This window comes from Desmodus rotundus, chromosome 8 (genome assembly GCF_022682495.2).
Source record: "Desmodus rotundus isolate HL8 chromosome 8, HLdesRot8A.1, whole genome shotgun sequence".
Lineage (NCBI taxonomy): Eukaryota > Metazoa > Chordata > Mammalia > Chiroptera > Phyllostomidae > Desmodus > Desmodus rotundus.
The window spans coordinates 108,209,612-108,236,672 of NC_071394.1; the positions used below are offsets into that span (position 1 = coordinate 108,209,612).

At 38.0% G+C, this 27,061-nt stretch overlaps 1 protein-coding gene across 2 annotated transcripts in view; it reads left to right on the forward strand.

Moving 5' to 3' along the window:
- The window catches only part of CAPN7 (calpain 7), a 38,711-nt gene that overhangs the window by 7,784 nt on the left and 3,866 nt on the right, over nt 1-27,061 (forward strand). The window contains exons 5-18 of one of the 2 annotated variants that reach the window (XM_024565771.4): nt 1,654-1,854; nt 3,766-3,852; nt 8,539-8,665; nt 9,432-9,517; nt 10,737-10,830; nt 11,697-11,843; nt 13,181-13,287; nt 14,148-14,268; nt 19,346-19,490; nt 19,636-19,735; nt 21,463-21,598; nt 22,157-22,232; nt 26,096-26,241; nt 26,999-27,061. In XM_024565771.4, the coding sequence (XP_024421539.1) occupies nt 1,654-1,854; nt 3,766-3,852; nt 8,539-8,665; nt 9,432-9,517; nt 10,737-10,830; nt 11,697-11,843; nt 13,181-13,287; nt 14,148-14,268; nt 19,346-19,490; nt 19,636-19,735; nt 21,463-21,598; nt 22,157-22,232; nt 26,096-26,241; nt 26,999-27,061 (1,636 nt within the window). The remainder of the gene's footprint in view (nt 1-1,653; nt 1,855-3,765; nt 3,853-8,538; nt 8,666-9,431; nt 9,518-10,736; nt 10,831-11,696; nt 11,844-13,180; nt 13,288-14,147; nt 14,269-19,345; nt 19,491-19,635; nt 19,736-21,462; nt 21,599-22,156; nt 22,233-26,095; nt 26,242-26,998) is intronic. The other variant, XM_045200012.3, reaches the window with a different exon arrangement.

Sequence of the window (27,061 nt, forward strand, 5' to 3'; positions counted from 1 at the left end):
CCGCTTAATAAAGCCTGCCCTAAAAATACAAAATCGAACCTCCTTCAGTACTTTTATTCTGCTTCCTCAATCTAATGTTCTTTTCCATAACTCTCACCCCTTTCTGAGACATATGAAATTTACCATTTATCATGTTTGTTGTTAATGTGTGTGTCCCTGCCAACCCTCATCACCTCAATGCAAGCTCTGTGAGTACAGAAAATGTTGTATGTTTTGTTCATTGTTACAACCAAGCACATAGCAGAGTGCTGGACATACAGTATGTGCCCAGGAGGCATTTGTTACAAGAGTGAATGGACCTGCACAATAGAATTAGACCTCTTGACAAAGGAAAAGGGTAGAAATTGCTCTTTAGCTATAGTTCATAAAATTACCTCCTTTTGAGGCTCTGACGAGGTAGCACCCCCAACCCTTTGGTTATTGATGTAAAACAGTCATCTTTTCATTGACCGTCATCTAACCTTTAGTTTGTTTTTCCCAATTCTTAAAGATAGGGCTGCTTGACCTGTAGTTATCTTCTCCATTTTGACTTCTGTCATCAGTCAGAGTCATAGATGGCTTTCCTTACCCTTGCAGGGAACCCATCTGTTACTCTCTGAGTGTTTCCTGTGTGCGGCAGGGGGGTCAGTCATGGGCGCCTTTGAGGGTCTGTTCAAAATGATGGGTCCATCCTCTAAGATCAACATACATAAAATTTGTTGGCATATAATTTCAAAGTATTCACAAGACTCCTGAGGCTCATACATGAACTGCAGGTTAAGAGCTTTTATATTTTAGCATGTTAGTTCTTGGACAGAACAAAGTCAAAATTTCTTTGATCATGTGAGGCTTGTAATCCAACCCCTGCCACTGGCCTCATCTCTTGCTGCCTCTCATTTGAACTATTCACAGAGATTGCATCCGTTCTTTTGAAATTATTTTAACTCACTATGCTGTCTCATACTTGCACACATTTGCATATGCTGTTCTCTCTACTTGTAATGCTTCCTCACTCCCCAGGTGGACCTCTCTGCAGCTCAAACATCAATTCAGAAAGAACATTCCCTGGTGTACCCTCTCCTCAGTTCATTAATATCTTCTGCTGTGCATTCACTTGCCTGTAATACTTTATCTTAGCATCTGTCACTTTTGATATAGTTTACTTTCTTTCCCCACAAAACTATGAGCACATTAAGAGTAGGGGTTGTATTTGATACATTTTTTAAAGATTTATTTAACTAATTTTAGGCAGAGGGGAAGGGAGGGAGAAAGAAGAGAGAAACATCAGTGCGTGGTTGCCTCTTGCGCACCCCCGACCAGGGACCTGGCCTGCAACCCAGGCATGGGCCCTGACTGGGAATCCAACTGGTGACCTTTTGGTTCACAGGGCAGCACTCAATCCACTGAGCCACACCAGCCAGGACTGTTTCATACATTCTTGTGTCCTCCTTGCTTAGTATCTGACGTGCAATAAGTACTCAATGTTAATAGAATATTGTCTGCAAAGATATCTTTAGGAGCAGCTTAAGTAGTAAACAGTTATTAGTATGTAAGAATTTTATGTACTGATTTTACATTAGGAATGCATGAGTGGTTCTTGAAGTAAATTTTGTTTTCTGGAAAGCAGTACGAGAAGAAAACCTAGAACAATTTTTCTGTACCTTTCCTTTTTAGAGCAGAAGCATTGAGTGAGCCTTTAACGAAGCCGTTATGCAAAATCAAGTCAACCAATAGTAAACCAAAGCCACCTCCAACAAGAACACATTTTCCACTAGGGATTAATCCCTTCCTTGAAAGACCTCAGCCGTTTATAAGTCCACAGGCGTGTGATGCACAAGGACAGAGATACACAGCAGAAGAAATAGAAGTTCTCAGGTAAATTAGTTTATGACTCATTGTAATGAACAATTTTGTTAACATAATCAACACAGGTAATTTTATTCTCATTAGCTTTGCTGAGTCATACTCACATTCTTTCATACAGTATATAATGCTATTACTGTGTAATTATAAACTATTTTGTCACATACTCACAACTTGAAATACTTAAAATTTGTTCTAATATATTTTAGTATTAACATTTCTACTAGACATGTTTTCCTGAAAATCCTAGCATTCTTCAAAATTGAGCACTAAAGGTTAGGGAGCAAAATGAAGCTGTGGCAGACCGATCAGTCATCTGTGCAGCTTTGTAACTAGAGCCCTAATGGCAGAAATAAATTGTTACCTTGAAATAGCAGTCTAGGCTAGGGGTTCAGCCGCTGTAAGTTGTGAATGGTTTTTACATTTCTTTAAAGAGCTGCAAAAAAAGAAGGAAAAAAACCCCTAGAAAACTGTGACAGAGGCCTCATCAAAAAGCCAAAACTATATTCTGTCTGGTCCTTTACAGAAAACGTTTGCCAACCTCTGATCTAGGAAGCCAGCTCAGTGTCCGTAAGAGCTTTTTAGGGCAGGGGTGTCCAAGCTACGACCCAGGACGGCTATGAATGCGGCCCAACAAAAAATCATAAATTTACTTAAAACATTATGAGATGTTTTTGTTTTTATTGGTGTTTGTGTATTTAATGTGTGGCCCTGAGACACCCAAAGGCTGGACACCCCTGCAGGGTGTTAAAAATGCAAAACAACAGTGATGTGGAAATTCTTGATTGCATTCTGAGCTAGTGTAAATGGGATAAATCTCTGAGCCAGTGTGGCTGTAGGACCCAACCTACGTAGAGTTGTGCAAGTGAAGCTCATTTTTAACTTCCTAAAATTGAGCTGAAAGGGCTCCTTTCTATCCAGCAGCTTTCTGAGGGCATTTTTCTTTCTTTTCCTGCTGTACATTTTAATTCTACTCGTACTGGTCTGGCTCTCCTTGCCTAGCAAACTGTACATGAACCAACACAACACAGAGCAGGATAAAAAATAGGGTGGTTTTGGACTTGAGAGACAATACATTAATAACAGTCAGATACTCGGGCTACTCGGCATCCAAAAGCTCTCTTCTGTACACATACGACATTCCATACTACAATAAAACGACTCTGTATTTCTGCCTCACAAAATGCAGCTATCCTTCATACAGGTAAAGAGCTCTCATCCTTTCAGAATAAGTGTATACACAGTCATTGTATCCTTTGAATTCGAGTGTTTCTTCAATTCAGTCAGTCTCCCTGAACATTGGTATCTGGAGACTAAGGTGTGAAGCTACCCTGCACTTACTTCTAAATAAAATGAGGGAAAGACCCAGAAGAAGGAAATAGTTAATATATACAAATAAACAATACGCAAAACAAGAAGAAAATATGCAAAGCTACTGCAAACCACATTTCTTTAACTTATCTAGAGGCCATAGATGTTATTTATGACACTTCCCTTCTCCACTATCCATTCTGTATTCCGATACCCGGAAAATGTGAAGAGCGTATTTTGAGAATTACAAATGTCATGGTTTTTAAATCTCAATGTAACTAGGCAGGGGCTTTCTCCCTGTGGACTTGGGACAGAACACATTTTGTGCCCTGGTGGGGAAGACACTTCCAGCGCCTCTGGCGTGGCCTGTCCTGAGACTGTCGTTTTGTCGTGAAGAATGTTAGTCTTAAAAAATAACTCTCCTGAATTGAATTGACTCAGTTATTTTCTGGTATTTAACTGTTTTATGAAAATTTTGTCCAAATAAAGATATCAACATGAGATTGTTGGTTTAATTTATGACTGTACCATACGTTGTCATTGAAATTTTTAAGGACTTAATAAGTTTGGTAATTTGAACACTTACTTTAGATTTTTTCTTGTGTTTTCTAGGACAACATCAAAAATAAATGGTGTAGAATATGTTCCTTTCATGCACATCGACCTGAGGGAACGCTTTGCCTATCCGATGCCTTTCTGGTAAGTAAGCGCTGTTACAGTTTTCCTTCTAAGATTTTAATTTTTCAGTACTTTTTTTCACATTCTGATGTCTCACTAAATTTATGGCCTTGAAATTAAAGTTTATAATGAAAAAATTTGATTGGAAGAGAAGTGCGACTATGGGAAGGAGGTGGGGCAACATGATAAGAGTACGTCTCCTATCATTGCCTGGGTCTCCTTTGCCTAGCATCATATTCACGGTGGCTAGCACAGTACGTGGCACAGAGTAGGTGCTTAGTGAGTATTTGCTGACTTGGCGTTTGACTACAACAGAAATGAAAGTCAAAAAGAACACTGAAAGGAAAGCTGGAGTAGAAGGACGACATCATCATTTACTAAGAAGAACAGTTCAAGAAAGGGTTAGTTATGACAGTGCTGGCACAGCCTTGCAGCACTGGCAGCCTGTGTGAGGGGCCTTCAAAACACGTTTGCTTCAAGACTCCCAGCGTCCATTCATTCTAAGGAAATCAAAATTCAGATATATAAATATATATATATGTGAATATAATATATATATATATATAGTATTTATCAAAGCATCAGTTAAAGCAAAAAGTTACTGAAACAAATTAAATATCTAACTGTGGGAATGACTAAATAATGGTACCTCCATATTATTAAATATTATGCTTCCCATAAAAAAGTAAGTCCTTGAAAAATGTAGGAAAAATGCTTGCAATCTAATAAAAAGATAGAAAATCATGCATACAACATTGAGATTTTTTTTCTTTTCATATATTTATAGATACAGAAAAATGATGTAAAGGTATACAGCAAAATGTTTAGTTTTTATTGATAGGTAGCAAAATTGGGTGATTTAACTTTTTTAAATGTTTTTGTTTCAAAATTTCTGTGGTAGACATGTTATGTTATTGGAAAACATCAGAAAATTGAATGCTTATGACATGCAGCATATATAAAGAATAAAAGAGCTGCTTTCTCATTTCTGGTGTTTCCCTGTACTTAGATGGGCAGAAGCTGGATATCTCAAAGCCAGTAAGTTATCAATCTGATTTCTTCACTCAGGCAAGCTGTGCGATGCTAGTTACTGTTCGGGATCTAAGAAACTTTTGTATCTGTGAGAAGCTTTATAGCATTGATGTTAAGAGCACAGATTCTAGAACTAAGCTGTTCAATTTCCTGCCCTATGTGGTTCTGCACATGTTTTTTAATCTGCTTTAGATTTTAAAATAATAATAGAATCCACCTCATACTGTTACAATGATAATTAAATGGGTTAATGAAATACAAACCACCTATAATGGTGCTTGTTATATAGCAAGTACTATGTAATAAGGGTTAACAGAAAAATAACTATTTCATTAAATACTAAATTATAGTACACATTTTGGCTGTACATTTCAAATACTTTGCAAATGTTTATACTTATTTGACCATTAATTTCACTTTAGGAAACATTCTAAAAAGATATCACCTATATTATTGTAATTGTGAACATGTGATTCAGTTATTCTAGTATTGTATTTTGAGTGCAAGATTTTTTAAACTAATTTTTCCTAAACTAAATTAGTTTAGTTTGCCTGATGTTTCCTGAATGTTGTTCTTAATGTAAGAACACAACCTGGAGCTTTAACAAACTAGTGGGAATAATGCACCCTGGATAAGTGCTTGTCTGCAAATAAGTCATCAAATATAACACACTCTCCGGCCTCGCCTCCGTGTAAATCCAGTCGGTCCTAAAGCCCATCTAAACAGGAAGCAAGCAGACCACATCGTACTGTTTCTGTTTTAAACTTTAAACTTCAAATTCACCCCCATCCTGACACCCACATGCTCCCCACCACACCCAGATTTTTAAGAAATGGTCATTAAGGACTGAGTCAGTTGCGTAAGAACTGGCTTTATCCTGCAGCCAGCACTCAAAGTAGCTGTTGGCCTCTCTCACTGGCAGACCAGCCGGCGCTCATGAAGCATGACAGGTAGAGAACGGGTAGAAGATACTGTGCTCTCAAATAGCTATATTCAAGTAGAGATCTAAACTTGTAATGCCAATCTTTGTGTAATAAATTAAGATAGTCCTTATATTTTTAGTGCTCATACAACAGAGTAACCATAAGAAGAACATTATACAGCCACAAACAAACAAGTTTCCAAGAATCAAATAGCATGGGAAAGTGCTTACAGTATAATTAAAATAGTAAAATATAGTACCGTACAAACTCCCCTAATCTAGTCATAGCCCTCGTCACAGTTGAAATCATGCATTTTTGCATGTGATTACTTGCTTGTACTACTTTTGCCTGTAGTTCACACTGGATTGTAATAAGCGGCATTAAGGGCAGCAGACGTGTCCGTCTGAACTAAGTGGCACTCCCGTGCCTGGCACGAGGCCTGGCATTCAGCATCGCGGGGTCTCAGTAAATTCTTACTGAGTTCATTAGACCTGGGAGAAAACCAAGAATAAATACTAAAACTGACTGCCCTAAGTGGCAAGATGTTTTCCTTTCTCATTTGCTAGATGATTTTATGGTGAGAGTAAGCAGAATAAAAGCAACATAAAACATATTTAAATTCAAAGATAACGGAGTGATGAGAAAAGACTTCACAGTTTATGAGTCTTTGGTGGAACCATTGGTTTTTTAAAAATTCTTTTCAGTTCTGATCATGTATTACCAAAAAAATTATATTTATAAAATATTTTTAATATGTTTAAATGTATAAGACAAGAACATTTAATTTGGCATTTAGTGGTGACTTTTGAAAACGAATATTAAGGAGCGTTGGGTTTACTCTGTACTGTGGTTCACATGGCAGGGTAACAATACCAAGTAGCTGGATTGTACACTTGAATTAGCCTCATCTTTTCCCTCAGAGTTTTGTGGTGGCTGTCTTTAAATTCTTCTAAATTCACTCAGCTCACTTTCTATTCACAATCACCTTTTGATACTACACAGGTACCAAAATGTTAGTTACCCAGACCACTAACGGTTCTGTAAGATATATGAGATGATTACCAGAAAACTTTGAGAAACGTTATGTACCATATTGTATTGTACTTTAAGAGACTTACAGTACACATCGGCTTCTTAACAGTTCAGAGATGCCCTCCAGTGCAAAACCCAACACTTCAGCAGGAGTTTGCAGATCTCCTCAAACCACAAAACCTCATTTCTCCTAATATCTGTGCATGTTCTTTTTAAAAAAGAATGTTTCAGTTGTTTTAATTTGTACATGATACACTTTGTACTATCCTAGAAATCTTTTGAAACCCAAAGATTTGTTGCCCTTGCTCTAGAAGAGGTTTGAGGGAAAGGTAGATGCTTTTGATTTTGTGCTCTACATCAATTTCAGAGAAACAATACACAATAGATTTTGCCAACACACACAGTGAGTAGAGGGTAATAGGTAAGTGCTGCCACCAGCTCGGGGTGGAGGTCCCTGAGTAGGGGCAACGGGAGATTAAGAAAAACACAACACGACACAGACTAAGGAAAAGCGGGGGCCAGGTGGAGATTGTCCTCGGATGGAGAGACAATGACCCTGAACATGGTCTCCGCATTTATTTTGTAGGGGTTGGCTACATAAAGCTCAAGGAATTTTTGAAGGCTTAGGGAGACGCTGCGGGCAAAGACTTTTCTGTTCCCAGGCTACCTAAACGATAAATGTGTCTTCTGCAAAGGTTACAGTCGCGTTCAGCTGAAGCTTGCGGTTATCTGTTTCCTTCTCTATCCCCGCGGGTTCTGACTGTGGCCAGCTGCTGGCTTGCCCCGCTTTGCAGATGCAGGCAGTCAAGTGTGGCTTTGCCAAACACTTAACCTGTGCTTTGAACACCAGCCTGCCTTCACCGTCCTCCACAGATAAGAATGGTGGACTTGGTACCAGAGACCTGGATTCAAACACTAGTTCTGCTGCTACTTAGCTGTTTGACCTTGGCAAGTTATTTAATCACACTAAGCCCTTTTCAAAAATATGCTTTAATAGAATTGTTTTGAGGATTCCATGAATAATGTCTATAAAATACTTTAGCATAGTGCCTGGTATGTGGTTATTTACTCAGTAGATAGCTACTCTCATTATTAGCCTTGCAGAGAAGAGTTTATCAGGAACCAACAGAAAGATCTGTAGCTTCCTAGGTCATTTGAATGAATCAGCTTATATCGTTGTTAATGACTCCATTTTATCAAAACTAAATTGCTTCAATATAACCATGTTATATTAAACTTTAAAATTATATTTTTAGCCCTGGCTGGTGTGGCTCAGTAGATTCAGCACCTGCCTGCGAAGCAAAGGGTCTCTGGGTTGATTCCCAGTCAGGGCACGTACCTGGGTTGCAGGCCAGGTCCCTGGTGGGGGGCACGCAAGAGGCAACCACACATTGATGTTTCTCTCCCTCTCTCCTTCCCTTCCCCTCTCTCTAAAAATAAATAAATAAAATCTTTTTTTAAATTATATTTTTAAATAAGTATTAATGAATTTAAGTTGTTCTTCTGTTTTCAGTTACCTGGTTTGTGTTTTTGTTTTTTTTTAAATTGGGGAGGATGATCAGATTGGCTGGATTCATGGTTTAGTATAAAGAGCCAGATTTGACCAGATGATTGTTTTCAGGTGACGTAAATATAGCTATGATCACTATACCATAAAAAAAAAGGAAATTTAATTTTGGCTTTGAGTCATTTAAGATTAATTTTATTATTATTACCTCAGCGATAGATTGGGCAAGCTACCGTTGTCACCTAAACAAAAAGCTATGTTTTCCAAATGGGTGCGCCCAGAAGAGCTCACCAGCAACCCTGTGATGATCTACACCGTGTCCAGTTTCAGCATCAAGCAGGTGAGCACTTATTTTGTATGCATTGTATCTGAAAGCTGACGTGATAAAATAATTTGAACATAGTTTGACTCTTCTCCTTAGATGTTTACTGTATGTGCAGGTGCATGACACGTGGGCTTAGACACACTGAAGTAACAAAAGCGGGAATAACTGTTCTGAGCAATCACAGGTTTTTAGATAGACCCTGACTGTTGATACATGCTTGCAGATGAGAAAGTTGAGAATGTGAATTTCGCCTTTGATAAGAATAGATATAAAAGGTAGAAGGAAATTGGGCTTATGTAAAACCCTTCAGGGTTGAAACGGCACTATGGCTTTCTTGCAAACTCCAGTCAAGTTTTGCATTGAAGTCTTAGTTGTCTTCCACATCAGTATAAAATAATGGTCCTGAAAGACTATGATTCAAGAATCTTTTGACATGCACATTCATTTTAATTGGTCGTAAGCCAACTTTAAAAATGCCTTTAATTTTTTTTGTCATTAAAAACAATGTGGTTCAGTAAGTATGCTTTTATTCATGTAAGGAATGCATCATCCATATTTAAGTATTCTAAATTAGCTTTAGTGAAATACTTTGGTTTTTCAAGGGTTTATTTGAACAAAATATGTGTGAGTTGGCTGTATGGCATTTTTATGTATTTCGTACTCAAGCAGTAGTCAAGATATTTAGAATGAAAAATCAGGTGCTGAGTGCAATGCTTAAATATTGTGCAAATGTTGGAATTACATGAATGAATGAAACATATTAATAAATTCTTATTAACAGACAATAGTGTCAGATTGCTCCTTTGTTGCATCACTGGCTATTAGTGCAGCTTATGAAAGACGATTTAATAAGAAGTTGATTACCAGGTAAAATTTTATATTTGTTCCTTCAGCCCTTTTCATATCATTGTCTCCTAATTAGAATTTTAAAGTCAGGCCTTACTGGCACAGAAAGTGAAGAGCGTACCACTCAGAATATTATGGTCCTTGTGTTTTAAGCAGATGATTTGCAAATGTGAACAGATTTGCTAAAACAGTGTAAGAACATAAATGCATGTAGTTAATATATGTAGAATAAATACTCCTTGGAATAAATGAAATTAGTCTAAGTAAAATTACGTCATTTTTATAATTGCAACGTACTACATGGCGGCCCCCAGCCACGTGTGGACATTGAACTCCAGGGGGCTAGTCTGAATCGAGATGGGTCATGAGTGTAAAATGTATCAGATTTTGAAAACTTTGCACACAAAAAAATGTGAAATTGGCAAAATATCTCAAATTTTATACTGCAAAATCGTAATATTTTGGAGATGTTGGGTTAAATAAAATATGTTAAAGTTAATCTTACCTTTAACTTTTAATATAAAAATGTAAAATATATGTAATATGAAATAACATTTCTTCTGGCTGGAACTGCTTTAGAAGGCACAGAAATGTTACTGAAATTGTTTTTCTTTGAGTTTTTAAAAGTTTTATTAGCTTAAAATCGTTCATTATGAAAATGAAGCTTCATAATGTTTTCATACAGCTTTCCCTGAGTGGTTTTGTGTGTTAAGTCCTGAAAGTGCAAAAGCGAATTACACACAGACCTTTGTTCAGGCTGTTCACCCTCTTGGGTAAAAATCACATAGGTACATAATATGCAGTGTGGGAAAGAAAACTGATACTCATTGCTTTCACAAATATCGTACTGGATAATTTTATGTGACTTTTATCAGAGTTGTTTGAACGCACTCTCTGCCTTAGTTGTGGTTAATTGAAATGGTGTTCTCTTTACTTCTCAAGGCTGATACTAGGTCATTTCAATTGGCTTAAAACATATCCATTTAATTTAACATTTAGCATTTTTCATAATGTGAAATTTATGCCATGCTATATGATCTCATAAGATACTTTATTCATTTATTTACATTAAAGAAGCACTTTGATTACAGTGAAATTTTCTTCTAGGCCTACTATAAAGATTCTCATGCTTATTTTTATTAAATTGCTAAGACAATAGCATGTCTAAGTATAATGTTCTGCATAATAGTTATATTGAATATTAATGTTGCTATTTCAATATTTATTTTCCTTATAAAAGCATAATTTACCCTCAGAATAAGGATGGTGAGCCAGAGTACAACCCATGTGGAAAGTATATGGTAAAACTTCACCTCAATGGTGTCCCAAGAAAGGTGAATAATGTCTCTCCAACTCAACCCCTCTGTCTTTCCCTTCCCCACCTTTGAATATTGAGTACAATCATTAAGAAATTTACTTATGTAAACATTTTAGAACCATGTAAACATTTGAACATTTCATTGATTTTGAATCTGTGATGTTACATATACTGCTATCAGTTATCAGTAACATATGTTAATAATTAAAAATAAAAATCACGCCATGACTGGTGTGGCTCAGTTGGTTGGGCATCATCCCTCAAAGGGAAAGGTTGCCAGTTCAGTTCCCAGTCAGGGCACATGCCTGTGTGGCGGGTTCGGTCCCCAGTCAGGTCATGTATTAATACAAGAGGCAACCAATTGATATTTCTCACATTAATATTTCTTCCCCTCTCTTCCTCCCTCCCTTCCTCTCTCTCTAAAAAATAAAAATGATTTTTTTAATTATTAATAAAAATTTAAAATCATGGCAAGTATAAAGTTTTTTTTAATGATTTTGGAAAATTTTATAGAAAGTTTCAAAAGTAATTATTTTAGATATGTACATTTCTAGAATCCCTAGTAATTTTGTTGGTGGATTCATAACATTTAACATCTAATTGGCCAAAGGTTATTACCTGACAGGGATGTTAGCTTGTAAACTTGAATATAACATTTTTGTTACATTCATAATGTAACAAAACATTATGTAACAAAGTGTTACTTGAATGTAACATGTAACATTTTTAAATTGATCAGATTGTAGAAATAGGAAACTATCATTGCCTTAATAATAGGCATATCATCATGCCTCTTAATTTATCAGTATGAAAGATATTTTTTCATAGAAAAGATTTTAAGATATTTTTAACAACTAAGGAAATTAATGTTATTTTCCCCAGGTGATAATTGATGATCAATTACCTGTCGATCATAAGGGAGAATTGCTCTGTTCTTACTCTAACAACAAAAGTGAATTGTGGGTGTCTCTCATTGAAAAAGCGTACATGAAAGTCATGGGAGGGTATGATTTCCCAGGATCCAATTCAGTAAGTAGTGGGATGATCCACACACAGACTTCTGTTATCTTATGTAACTATTCTTAAGTTTGAAAGCGTATAGCTGCTGTTTTGTTGAAAGGAAACAAAACAGATTATCAACCTGTGAAACATGTTGATCAGATGGAGTACGTAGTTTCTTTTGTAAGGTTAGCGCATTGTGAAGTAAGTCCTCATTTAATGTCGTCCATGGGTTCTGCAGCTTTAAGCAGAATGATGTATAGTGGAACCCATTTTATTACAGACTGATCAAAACAAGAACCAAGTTCCTGCGTCACCTCATGACCCTTATAACAGAATGGCATTATTCAGGGAACTGCTGTGTAGGTTCAGTATTCAGGAAAGCCTGAATGCAAGTGTCTGCTGTTATGTTGGGGTACAGGGCCCATTAAATACAGTGCATTTTCAACGTAGCCACTTCAGGTCAGAGGGATGTGTCATAGTGTCATCCTTACAGGTATTTTTTTTTGATTTGTAAATTCAAGTTCAAGGAGTGTTCTGTTTGTTAGCTTTTCCCAACCTTAACACAGCCTGTAAAATTGAGGTTTGTGCCAGTGTTCTTTAGCTGTACAAGGGAAACTACTGGGCTTGCACCAGAAATTAGATTAGCGTGATGTTGAATTATAACACTAACCAGCCTGTAGCCTTAGAAAATATATTTAATCTTTCTTAACCTTTTCTTGTCTGTAATGTGAGAATAATGCCCACGTCTCCAAGTTGTAAAGAGTAAATGATAAAATATATGCACATCACCCATCATCCTCACCTGGATAATTTCCTTGCCTAGTACCCAGCCTCCTCCATTCTTCTGGTTCTTGTAGTGCTAGTCCAAGAATGCATAGGTCATAGGTAAATGCAGTCAGATATTAAAATTTCTTCCCCACCTACGCAGTCAATTGCTCTCTCCTTCAAATATTCTTAGGTTAGCTTTCTAAGCCATCGCCTGTTAATTTACCCAGTGCGGCTTAAAGAGAGAATGAAAATTACATAAAACATTAGAAAAGTAACTATACTATTGTAAGAACTTACTAAATAGTGATTATCATCATTATTATGAAAGCATTTTTTTGTTTTATGTTTTGAGTTTTCATATTACATAGTCAAGAAAAGCAGCAGAGATTATAGGGAAAAGATAAGCTTGTGCTTAAATCCGGGTAAGAATTTGAGTTAAATAAGAAACTTACTACTTATAGAAAACAGCTTACCATGTTCTTGTTTATTCCTATCAAAATCATTATATCAAATCAATGACATGTGACAGCTACCCCGGGGATCTATTTAGAGCTCGAAAACACCGTTGACAGCCCTGACATGTGCTCATGTTGCAGAACATCGACCTTCACGCCCTGACTGGATGGATACCGGAAAGGATCGCCATGCACTCAGACAGCCAGACGTTCAGTAAGGGTAGTTGTTTCCGAATGCTTTACCAAAGGTAAACGTTTTTCTCTTCCTCTTTCTTTCCATAGTAAAAGAGGCCGTGTTGAAACCTCATGCCTTATTTAGAATAGATACTACAGAGACTGCCATTTTCAGTTATTAGGGAAATTGTGTTTTTAAAAGACTTCACTTTATGTACTTGCTACAGCCAGCCCTCAGTTATCCTCACTGACAGATCTACGAGAGGTACAGTTAATCCAAATTATTGATAAGGTAAAACATTTGAATCTGGAATATCTAATATGGGAGAATTATTTTGGACTTCCTTAGCACTTACCAATTTGAGGGGTGATGGGAAGAGAGGCCTGAAAACACAGAGGAAGGGTGTTTGTGGATGGTTCACATATAGGTGGGGCAGTGGCTGTTGCTCTTAGTTCATTTCGCAGATTCTAGGGCAGCCAGTGGATACAGCCGCCTTTCCTTGAAAAAAGCGTATTTAACGTATAGAGACTGGAAAATTGTCTATGTAATAATATTCACTAGTGAAAATAGAAAACTCAGTGACTTGATAAATAATATCACTGTGAAGGAAGTGCATTTGGCATTTCATGTCATCTTTATTTGTAAATCGTTTGAAAATTCAGCATTTGCTTCCTTCCTTTATTGCTACATTTCCACCTAAGAATTAAGTTGTCTAAAACCGATGGCGTAGGGGATGTGATAATTCACCTGATATGCTAGAAGCGGAAATGTAATTCTTGTTAAACCCTTCAGGGGGTGTTAGGAGTAGCGTATTTTTTTAAAGATTTCAAATTTGTGGAAATTTTCCCGCGGACCCTTAGACTAAGGGGAAGATGGTGTGGTCTGAGACTGTAAATGTGTCTCACTTTAATTCTTTGTCTGTGGGGGTTCCAGATTCCACAAGGGGGACGTCCTCATCACTGCATCCACTGGAATGATGGCCGAAGCCGAAGGAGACAAGTGGGGGCTGGTTCCCACACATGCCTACGCTGTTTTGGATATCAGAGAGTTCAAGGTTCTGCCTGAAATTCCTTTCCTCTTGTTTTTCTTGTGTGTTAGTAAGACGTTACAGGGAATCCCAAAGTATGCTAGACTTTCAAATAGGACTAATTGGAATAGCATTAATTGGACTGATCTTCTTATGGAACACGTGTAATTACATGAATTTTGAAGACAGCAGGGACCTACTGCAACATTTAAAAATTTATAGTCTCAAGGCTTTAAATCAGTCAGTCGTGGCACCTTCAACCATACTGTGTAGAATTGTGTCTTCCTTTAAAATTGGCATAAAAGTTTACTTAAAGAAAAAAATATAAAAATTTATGTGAATTAAATAAGCAGGTTTATTTTAGAATGTAATTTGCCATAAACACTCAAAATATTGGAAATAAAAGTCACTATGATTTACTGTTGTGAATATATTATTATTAGAACATTCTTTGAGGTAGGTGTAATAGGTGACCAATATTGAAGTAGTAGCAAAAGATTTAAATTCAAATGATGAAAAGGAGGTATGAAAGTAAACTTGAGTTTCAGGAAATTTCTGTGGTATATCATACACTTTGAATAATAAGACTGTTTGTTCTGAATGGCCAAAGGAAATTTAGACAGATAACATGTTTAGGAGAAAAACATACACCCATGGTTTGACTTGAAAATAAAGCATTTAAAAATTGCTGATTGCCAAAAAGCAAGAATTTCAAATAACAGCCTTATTAGTTCAAATCAGCGGTCTTTTTTACACATGGACGTTGTTCTGTAAAGAGCAGGCACTTCAGACCGCGTGTGGGTGCAGTAAGCTGGGGCCTGGAGACGGCTTTCCTCACTGGGCTAACGCTCCCGCCCTCACAGGTAATTCTGTGAGCGCTGCTGACCCAGCCTGAGCAGGCAGCTCGCAGACTGAAGTTGACCGTAGTTTCCTTCTGTTTACCTGACCTCTTTGAAGTCATGGCTGATCTTTACCAAAGGGCTTCTTCGTGTGTGTGAGCATTTATGTGAGCTTTCTCCAGTATCTTTGGTTGGGTATCCTGTATTCATTAGTTTTATGTTGTTCTTCTTGTCTGAGATACTTCCTTAGTTCTGACTTCTATTTAAAAGTATTTCCGCAGTGATCTCATTCGGGCATTTATCTCTAGAACCTCCTTTGTGCAGATAGAACTCATCTATGAGGAAAGCTGCTCCCAATCTTCTGCCATCCATCACTTTCCTCACGTACAAGATTTTATTGATACTTCAGTGAAAGTATTTTCCCATTTGCTTCTTTTAAGTATATTTTATTGATTATGGTATTACAGTTGTCCCATTTTTTCTCCCCTTTATTCCCCTCTGCCCTGCAACCTCCCTTCCACCAACATTCTGTCCCCCACCTTGGTACATGTCCATAGATCGTACATGTAAATTCTTTGGCTTCTCCTTTTCCTCCACTGTTCTTAACATCCCCCTGTCTATTTTGTACCTACCAATTATGCTGCTTATTCCTTGTACCTTTACCCCATTCTCCCCTTCCCCACTGATAACCTTCCATGTGATCTCCATTTCTGTGATTCTGTCCCTGTTCTAGTTGTTTGCTTTGTTTGTTTTTGTTTTAGGTTCAGTTGTTGATAGTTGTGAGTTTGTTGTCATTTTACTGTTCATAGTTTTGATCTTCTTTTTCTTAGATAAGTCCCTTTAACATTTCATTTAAGAAGGGCTTGGTGATGATGAACTCCTTTAACTTTATCTTATCTGGGAAGCACTTTATCTGCTCTCCCATTCTAAATTATGGTTTTGCTGGATAGAGTAATCTTGGATGAAGGTCCTTGCCTTTCCTGACTTTGAATACTTCTTTCCAGCTCCTTATTGCTTGTAAGGGTTTTTTTTAAGAAATCAGCTGATAGTCTTATGGGCACTCCTTTGTAGGTTACTGTCTCCTTTTCTCTTGCTGCTTTTAAGAGTCTCCCCTTATCTTTAATCTTGGGTAATGTAATTATGTTGTGCCTTAGTATGTGCCTCCTTGAGTCCAACTTCTTTGAGACTCTCTGAGCTTCCTGGACTTCCTGGAAATCTATTTCCTTTGCCAGATTGGGAAAGTTCTCCATTATTTGTTCAAACAAGTTTTCAATTCCTTGCTCTTCCTCTTCTTCTGGCACCCCTATGATTCAGATGTTGGAATGTTTAAAGTTTTCCCAGAGTTTCCTAAGACTCTCCTCATTTTTTTGAATTCTTGTTTCTTCATTCTGTTCTGGTTGAGTATTTATTTCTTCCTTTTGTTCTAATCCATTGATTTGAGTCCCGGTTTCCTTCCCTTCACTGTTGGTTCCCTGAAGATTTTTCTTTATTTCGTGTTTTCCTTTATTTGTGTACCCTTCACTTTTTCCTCTATTTTGTGACCATACTCAATCATTTCTGTGAGCATCTTAATTACCAGTGTTTTGAACTCTGTATCTGATAGGTTGGCTGTCTCCTTGTCGCTTACTTGTTTTTCTGGAGTTTTGATCTGTTATTTCGTTTGGGCAATATTTCTTTGTCTTGGGGCACCTGTACGTTGTAAGGGGCAAAGCCTTAGTTATTCTCCAGGGCAGGGCTACCCACGTCACTGCGTTGTGGTGCTGTATGTCAGCAGGGGCGGGGGGGGGGGGGGGCAGGGGGCTGTCAGAGAGGGAACAATGCCACTTGCTCAGCTCTCAGCTGGCTTTCGCCCACTTCCCCTGCTCCCTACAAGCAAATTGGGCCCTTCTGGTCCTGACTCCTGGTGGGTGGGTTTGTGTACATTCTAGTACCTCATGGGCCCTCCAACAAACTCTCTTGTGAGGCTGGGAGTTTCTCCTGCTGCCTTAACTCCCACAGATTTTTTAGTCAGAGGTTTTTGAGGTTTTATTTTCCCACATTGGAACTCTGGATTGCTCAGTCTGTCTTGCTCCCCAGTTGTTCCTTCCAGTTTATCTGCACACAGATGTAGGACCATCTGCTGCGATCTCACCTGCTGTGTGTTCCAACCACCTTGCCACAAGTCTTCTCTGCCCCAGCTGCCCATCTCTGCCCTTCCTACCAGTCTGAATGAATGTTTCTTCTTTAATTCCTTTGTTGTCAGACTTCCATATTTTCTGGCAGTTCTGGTTGTTTTGTTTTTAAATTTGTTGTTGTCCTCTTGGTTGTGCAAGGAGGCAAAGTGTCTCTACCTATGCCTCCATCTGGGCCGGAAGTCAGTTTGCTTCTAATCTTTTTCATATTTTAGTATTCATGATCCTCCTCTGGGTCATTTATTTTTGGCTCCTCCCTAAGGTGATGTTCCATAGTCCATGGTGAAGGTTTATCTCAGTTTCAAGACCAGACATGGCTTAACAATGGATTTCTGAACCTCCCCTAGACTTTTCCTTTATTGACACTTGGAAATAACTTTGGGAATGGGATGTCTCATAATAAGCCAGATTCTTTTCTAGCACGTGTTTTCCTATTCAAGGCTGTCTGAATTGCTGGTTCTCTATCCCAACAAAACCTACTGCCAAATCTTGAGTTCTTGAATGTCAGTGATGCCTGGGACCTGCCTCTGAAAAGCTTAGCAGTAATTTCATCTCCTTTTTAAAGAAGTGATAGAGTTCTGAAGTAGGGCAGATTCCCTACTCACATAGAACTAGGTTTTATGAAAAGAAAGAATTAGAGTACAGTGTCTGTTAGCTGATGTGCAGCAGGTGTAGGGATGAGGCACAAGTGGTATAGAATAAATTGAGAAAAGAAATTGTATTAGTGAAGATTTCTAGGGAATATAGCCAAGACAAATGAGTCTTGTTTATGTCCAGAATTCATATCTATCCCAGGCCACAATTTGCTACATTTAAAATAGCAAAAGAATGTATGTGTGTTTTTTTTAAGTTCCCCAAACAGTTATATTTATGATATCATTAAGTAAAAGAATACAATTTCTTAAGTTGACTGCTTGAAATAAGATACTCTTAGATTTATAAACTCTTGTTTTTCTGAATCAGCGTTATCGGTTCTGTAGACAGTCCCAGTATTTATTAAGCACTTACAATAAACTTAACACTATGTTTAGGGGAGACTTAGGAAAAAGATAATCATGTTACTGTTTCAAGAAGTTTACCATCTCATTGGAGAGAAAAGACTGCTACATTTTCACCAGTAGGAAATAATGTAAGATCGGATATTACTTGTTTTAAATTAATGTAATACAGATTGTTAGCACTATAAAGTTTATAGAGGAGAGGTAGTTATTAAAAGAAGGAAATTAAGTGCTAGATATTTTGCATATATTACATCATCTAATCTTCACAACAGTCTTCTAGGAGATATTCTCATCCTCATTTTACGACATATGAGGAAACAAGTGTCAAAGAGGATAAATGACCAAAGTAAGACCCGTAGAGCTGATGAATACTAAAGCTGGGATTTGGTCCTGCTTCACCTGACTCCAGCGTTCACATTCTCTTTTCTTCACTGCTTCAGTCTTCACAGAGGGAGATCAGGGAGGAAGAAGCTAAAGAGGATCTGAAAGGAAGGGTAGCTAAAAGGGATCAGAGAAGGCCTTCCAGGAAAGGGAAACAATGTGAGCAAATGCCTCAGCGGTGGAATTGAATAGGAATTGTTTATGGGCTCATGAGAGGAAAGACCATGCTAGAGCCGAAGATGTGTGGGCGGTGAACACAGTGGGCCAGTGTAGAATAGGCTCTGAAAGAACAGGAAGTAACTGATGCTCGAGGCAGCACTGCCCAGTAGGGCTTCCTGTGGTTGTGGAAATGCGCTGTGCAGTGCATTAGCTACTAGCCAGCCACACGTGGTCCTTGAACACTTGAAATGTGCCTAGTGCAACTAAAGAACTGATTTTTAAATTCTGCTTAATCGTATTTTAATTAACCACATGTGGTTAATGACAGCCCTGTGAACAGCCTAGATCTAGTGAGTGATAGCCATTTACAGTTTTCGATCTGGTATGTGATATGGTGAAAGCGTTAACAAAAGCATATTAATTTCATATTGATTTGGAGAGAAGAGAGTTTGTAAGTATTCAAAGTGCATCCTGCCTTAAAGAATGATATAACTAATAAAAATATGCTAAAAACTGTTTTGCAACTTTGTTATCTCCTGTTTGTTTTCAATAGGGGCTGCGATTTATTCAGTTGAAAAATCCTTGGAGTCATTTACGTTGGAAAGGAAGGTATAGTGAAAATGATGTAAAAAACTGGACCCCAGAGTTGCAAAAATACTTAAACTTTGATCCTCGAACAGCTCAAAAAATAGACAATGGTAAATATATCTTTTTGTAATTTTAGGACTATTTGATCTTTAAATAAATAGCATGCTTTAACAACATGAAATGTGTTTAACTGACCTAAGTAAGTCACTTATCATTAAGACATTTTTTAGATTGATAAAGATATCTAATTTTTAGGAATATTTTGGATTTCATGGGATGATCTCTGCCAGTATTATGATGTGATTTATTTGAGTTGGAATCCAGGTCTTTTTAAAGAGTCAACATGTATTCACAGGTAACTTCTTTGCATATTTCAGACTATGCTTTATAGTAGTCTCCACTTTCTTTGTTTAAAATGAAATGATTAATTTAGGAAGACTAGTATTTTCTCTTTTTGTCATGCCTACAGATGATTCATGTAATAGTTTTCTTTTTTTATTTTTTTAATTGTTCAATTACCATTGTCCCCATTTTTCCCCCTTTACACTCCCCTGCCCTACCCACCCGCACCCCCCACATTCAGTCCTCCTCCCCTGTTGTCTTTGTCCACGGGTCCTTTCTACATGTTCTTGACTTGACCTGTCCCCTTCTCTTCCCTATTATCCCCCTCCCCATCTCCTCTGGTTACCGTCAGTTTGTTCTTTATTTCCACGTCTCTGGTTCTGTTTTGCTTGGTTGGTTGTTTTGTTGATTAGGTTCCACTTAAAGGTGAGATCCTATGGTATTTGTCCCTCACTGCCTGGCTTATTTCATTTAGCATAATGCTCTCCAGTTCCATCCATGCTGTCATGAAGGGTAGGAGTTCTTTCTTTCTGCTGCATAGTATTCCATTGTACCACAGATTTTTGATCTACTCATTTACTGATGGGCACTTAGGTTGCTTTCAGCACTTGGCTATTGTAACTAATGCTGCTATGAACATTGGGGGGTATAGGTTCTTTTGAATTGGTGTTTCAGGATTCATAGGGCATAATCCCAATAGTGGAATTGCCAGGTCAAAAAGCAGTTCCATTTTTAGTTTTTTGAGGAAATTCCATACTAATTCCATACTGTTTTCCACAGTAGCTGCACTAGTCTGCGTTCCCACCAATAGTGCACTAGGGTTCCCTCTTCTCCACAACCTCTCCAACACTTGTTTGTTGATTTGTTTATGATGGCCATTCTCACTGGTGTGAAGTGGTATCTCATTGTGGTTTTAATATGCATCTCTCTGATGGCTAGTGATGCTGAGCATCTTTTCATATGTCTCTGGGCCCTCTGTATGTCCTCCTTGGAGAAGTGTCTGTTCATGTCCTTTGCCCATTTTTTAATTGGGTTGTTTGTCTTCCTGGAGTGGAGTCGTGTGAGTTCTTTATATATTTTGGAGATCAGACCCTTGTCTGAGGTATCATTGGCAAATATGTTTTCCCATACTGTTGGTTCCCTTTTCATTTTGCTGATGAGTTCTTCAGCCGTGCAGAGGCCTTTTATTTTGATGGAGTCCCATTTGTTTATTCTTTCCTTTATGCCCCTTGCTCTAGGGGACATATCAGTGAAAATATTGCTGCCTGGAACATCTGAGATTTTCCTGCCTGTGTTCTCCTCTAGGACTTTCATGGTGTCACAACTTATTTTTAAGTCTTTCAACCACCTTGAATTTATTTCTGTGTATGGCGTAAGTTGGTGGTTGAGTTTCATTTTTTTGCATGTAGCTGTCCAGATCTCCCAACACCATATGTTGAACAGTCTAGTTTTATTCCATTTTATGCTCCTGCCCCCTTTGTCAAATATTAATTGACCTTATTGACATGGATTTATTTCTGGGCTCTCTCTTCTGTTGCATTGATCTATGTGTCTGTTCTTATACCAGTACCATGTAATAGGTATTTTCTTTATATGCTTCTTGATCATGCCAAAAATTGTAAAAACAAGAAAACCTGGTAACTTAATTATATATAAAACATAGCACTTTTTAAAATATTAATAATTTTTAGCTATATGAGAATTTTAATTCCTTCCTTCCTTGTTGACTTCATGTTTTAGTACTTGGGATGCTAAGCAAGGACCTGTGAAAGACGCCTATAGCCTGGCCAACAATCCCCAGTACAAACTGGAGGTGCAGTGTCCACAAGGGGGCGCTGCAGTTTGGGTTTTGCTTAGTAGACACATAACAGACAAGGTACTGACACCCTTCTTGTGATACTCTGTACAAAATTTTTTTAAATAGAATGAGACTGTTGTGGACAAGATATGTAATTTGATCATCAGCCTTTTTATTTATATTGGTGGCTTGAAAAATGGTATTTTCTTAGATAAATGAAAATTTTCCTCTAAGGAAATTTATAATTTGTCATCATACTCCTATAAGTTTTATTCAAAAATCATCTCTGAAGAAAAACATGAGGGAGTGGTTTTGGTGTTGATTGTGTAAGCTAATTTAGGTCTTAAGAATATTAACATTTAAACATGTTAAAGGGGGAGTTGGAAATTTTGAATCATTAGGCTTGATTCTGTAGAGGGTAATCATAATTTTAATAGCTTCAGAGTCTTTTTTTAATATGTTTTTTGTACAATATGGTCAATCTATTGAAATGACAGTTTAACCTAGAAAAACAATGTTATTAATAGCACTAAGGAGCTGAAATAAATGCTCTTAAAATTAGAATTGTTCTTTTTTGCCCACTTAAGAGCATTTGAGCCCATTTTCTTAACCACATTGGATTCTTTGTGCTTTTAGGATGATTTTGCAAATAATCGAGAATTTATCACAATGGTTGTATACAAGACCGATGGGAAAAAAGTGTATTACCCAGGTATGTTTAGTAGGCAAACATTCAAACCAAACATTAAAATTTTACTTATATAATTAACTAGAACATGATAGGTTTTTATGTAGCTAATATGCAGAAATTAATAATTATGCTTATAGACTAATAGAAACCACACAAAGAAGATGGGTGGGTATTTATGCTACTTGTGTTTTGATTTGTTTTTAATAAAATCCTCAGGAATTTGGGAGTTCACATTGTGTTTTATTTCTCAAACTTAAGTCCTATCTTTTTCCCTCATCCAAAATTCTGTGCTTTTCCATGAAGTCTTGGGCAAAACCCAGGCTCTTTACCATGGTAGGTAATTCTGGCCGTAGCCTTCCTGTCCCCCTCTTCCTGACACCCCCTCTTTCATGGCATCCTCAGCAAGGCACTGACCACCCCTGAACACATCATGCCCTGTTGCCTGTCTTTTCTCCCAGTTCCTCCTGCCAAGAATCTCTCTCCTCCCTGCCCTCGGCCCACATACGTCCTTTTTCCCTATTCTGCATCATGGACACGGTTAAAACCCAGCTTATATGTTATTTCCTCTTTGATATCCATCTGCCTGGCAAAGTGAATCTTCCCCTCTGTGGGGCTTCTGAAGCATTTAACATACTGTATTGAAACCATTTTGTTTTCACAGTCAAAAAAATTTATCACTAAGTTGTGGAAACTGTTAGTTTATGTTGTACTCAGGGAGACAGATAAGCAGAAAAAGAAAGATGGTGAGACAGGTGTGTAAAGAAACAAATAGGGCCGTGTGTTAGTGACTGGTCACTTGCTTTGGTTGGGCCATGGAAGTGTTCTTTGAGAAAGGGTAAGAGGAACTCTGAATGACAAAAATGAATCAATTATGCAAAGAAATAGAATGAGCATTACAAGCAGAGGGAACAGCAAGTGCTGGGACTCTAAAATGGGAAAAAGATTGGTGTTCTCTTGGAACCGAGAAAAGGCCAGTAGGCCGGGGAGGTGTGGTATCGGAAGTGGTCAGAAAGGTGTACAGGCTCAGATCGCATGAGGTCTGTAAGGCACAGCAAAGGGTTTAGACACGGTTCCGAGCATGCCTTTTTTAAAAAGACATTCTTTCTAGAATATATTGGTGGAGACAAAAAATAGAAGTAGAAAAACCAATTAGGCAATTTAGTGAGAAATGATGGTTTGAACCTTGGGTGGTAGGAGGAGTGGACAGATTTGTGTTTCGGTAGGATTGTCACAGGTTGACTTGGTGTAGAGACAAAGAGTTATCAAGGATGATTCTTATTTTGTTCTTGGTTTGAGCAATACAACGATGTCACGTGTACTGAGGTGGTTAGGCGTTGGTGGAGTGGGAGGGAGCAGCTGTGTTTGGAGCAGGCAGTTGGCATTTTGAGTAGAGTTCTGGGATGAGGTTAGAACTGTAGGTACAGACTGAGCAGTAACGGTCATAGATGGCATTCGAAGATAGCACTGTGGAAGCCACCTGTGGAGTTGTAGTTAGATGAACACCCAGGACCTGACCGTTGAACTCTGACCTCCGAAGGTTAAGTAGAGGAAGTTACCAGAAAAGAATTTGAGCAGAGAACGTGATGGAGTGGTAAGATTTCATATAACCCAAGAGAAGAAAATATTTCATGAGGGACAGAGTGGACAACTACATCAGTTGCTCTTTTAGAGGTCAAGTGAGATTAGGTTAGAGAAGAGACCACTGGACTTAGCATCCGGGCAGTCTCTGTTGGTCCTCACTGGAACACAGCGGGAGGAGATGTGGGCTCGAAGCCCAGCTGGAGTGGTTTGAGAGGAGACAGTGAAGCAGTTGTTTCAAGAAGGCTGCTCAAAGAAATAGGCAGTGTAAGGGGAGATGAGATCAGAAGGGGTTTGGTTGAGTGTTGTTTTGCTGAATCGTAGGAAAACATGGCATCTTCCCCCTTACACTGTGTTGAGGGCCAGCACTGATATTAACAGTCAGTCTCCCTAGAGATTCTGCAGTGGGCATGGAAACAAAGTGGGTCCCACGGTAAATGTCTGGTTAAACCAGCCAAACTTTCCATTTTCACATGTTGGTCATTATACAACCAAAACGGCACAGTGAATGCTCGTGTATTCCTAGCATTAGGAGGTTACACAGCTTTTGAATTCAAATATGTGTTACCCTTTTTACTTGGATCTTTTTTTAAATGCTCCCTCTTTAACACATAGTGATTTTTGCCGTTGTGAGGTACTTTCTGGTTTGTAGTTTTATTTCCATCATAGCACTCTGAGATAAATAGAACAGGTCTCCTTCCCCATGTGACAGAAGAGTAAACCGAGATATACTGGGTTGGCCAAAAAGTTCATTTAGTTTGTTCCACATGATAGCTCTAGTGTGCTTGGTTGCCTTTACTTCATTCAAAACAATTTTGTTGGATTGTATTGTGACAGTTGCATATCAGTGTACATTTTTTAAAAATCGGTGAATTTTTGTGCGGCCATTTTAATGTTGAAGTTGAGCAACATATGCAACATTTTCTGTGTGTTATGCTTTATTATTTCAGGAAAAGTAAACACTCAACTGAAACGCAAAAAAGATTTGTGCAGAGTATGGAGAAGGTTCTGTGACTAATCGAATATGCCAAAAGTGCTTTGTGAAGTTTCTTGGTACTATTGACATTGTGGCCAAATAATTCTTTGCCGTGGGGTTGTCTTATGCACTGGAAGATGTTTAGCAGCTCCCCTGGCCTCTACCCACTAGAAGCCAATAGCGGGAGATAGCCGACATACTCAAAATACCCAAATCAATAAAGTTGTTGGTAAAAATGAAAAATGTGTCCTTTACGGAAAAATCTAAATGGACTTTGGCCAACCCAATAGAAAGATTAAAAACCTGTCACAGATATGCCCATTCTTTCTCTCCTAACTCTAGATTATACACCTCTAAGCGTTAGAGATTTATTACCTGTTTGAGATTCTTAAATGTTTATAGTTTTTTTAATAGATTATGTTATAAACACCCAGTGTTCCTAAGTAAATCAGGTGATACAGCACTGATCCAAAATGACATGGTAGCTCACGTACAGGAAATGGCTTTACGATGTCAGCTTTGATCAGTGAGACTAACAGAGTATATATTGGGCAGCATTGTTTGTAATGGCAAAATATTGGAAATAATCTGCATATTTAGGTTGGATAAGTAGATGGGAGTATAGACAAAATGTGTTATATTGATACAATAGAATATTACGTGTGCAGGTTGAAAAAGAATAAACCATATCTGTGTAGAACAACATGGATTCCAAAAACATGTTGCGTGAAAAATGAAAGCTATGAAACAAGACATGTATAATCCTTTTTTAGATCTATTCTCCCATTGGTAACATTTACCCCTTCATTCTTCTGTAGGGACGTGTGTGCCAAATTCTGACAAGATGCCCACAGAGTCTGTCAGAGTGGAATGGAGTGAGGCCGAGGGTGGCGGTTCAAAGGGACTTTGTTTTGTACAGAATCTAATAAAGCCAAAAAAAGGGACTTTGAGTGGTGGGGCACCTAGATATATTTTTCATTACTCTGTATCTTTTTAAAAGCTTTCTCAAAATAAAAAGAATCTAATCCTGACTTTAAAATCTTCTGGAGGAAAAGGCAACCAAGGGCAAATAGCAGGGATTATCCGGTACCTCACTGAATGCATTCTGAAAGATTACAAAAGCTTTCGCTTATTAGAAACTGTTGAATTTTGAAGTTTTAAAATTTTTAATTGTGAAGTTTATAATGTAAGTTGTAGTTCTTTAGTAACATTATATTTAAAGATAGGATAAATTAAGGGGATGTCCATTCAATTACTTTTCCTACCATCAATCATAAAACTTAAATTCAAAACCTAAAATCTTTTCTGTAAACCTCCTGTTTGTTTGCAGCTGACCCGCCCCCATACATTGACGGGATTCGAATTAACAGCCCTCATTATCTGACTAAGATAAAGCTGACCACGCCTGGGACCCATACTTTTACATTAGTGGTTTCTCAGTATGAAAAACAGAACACAATCCATTACACGGTCCGGGTAAGTAAACCAACAAACGACAAAGCAAAGTACACACTCTGCTTTGTGAGTGGGGTGTCTACAGAGACAGCGTATTTCTGAAAATTATCTACATATTTTATGTGTATGTGGTTATTTCTATATCAATTCAATATTAAATTATTAGGATGCTTCCTGCAGAAAATAATGCCTTTTTAAAGTAATCTTTTTATTTTGAACAACATTCTTAATGAGCGTTTTTGTTTTTAGAGTAATAGTTTAGCCCTGAGGTAATGTGGCGTGTTGGACTAACAAATTCGCAGAGCAAGCAGTAAAAACTTGTTTAGCCTGCATAATACTTTCTTTGTTAACTTGAACAAGGAGGCTCTGAACGCAGTGGAAGGCTATCGATCGCCTATGAACATTGCTGCCCCGGGTCGGGAGGGTCATCGTCAGTTGTTCTGCCTAGATCTGTTGTCCCTGCATCAGGGACGAAGTTCAGTTTGAATAGATTTTCAGTGATGAAAGGGCCCTTGGGGGGCTGCCTTCGTACCTGCCTTCTTCAGATGCAGAAGGCACGGCCTACGGGGCCTGGGATTCGCCCCGAGTCGCACACAGTGCAGAGAAGGCAAAAACCAGCCCCCTGGTTTCCTCAGACCTGACTTGATACCAGGCTGCCTACCGAATAACGGCTTTTCTATGTGCCAACTAATTTTTTAGTCTTCCCATATGTTCTATTTATCACTTTGGTATTTTTATACGTAGAGACGTTACCGGCACAATATTTTTTGTAATCTAGGTGTATTCAGCATGCAGCTTTACCTTTTCAAAGATTCCTTCACCATACACCGTATCAAAGCAG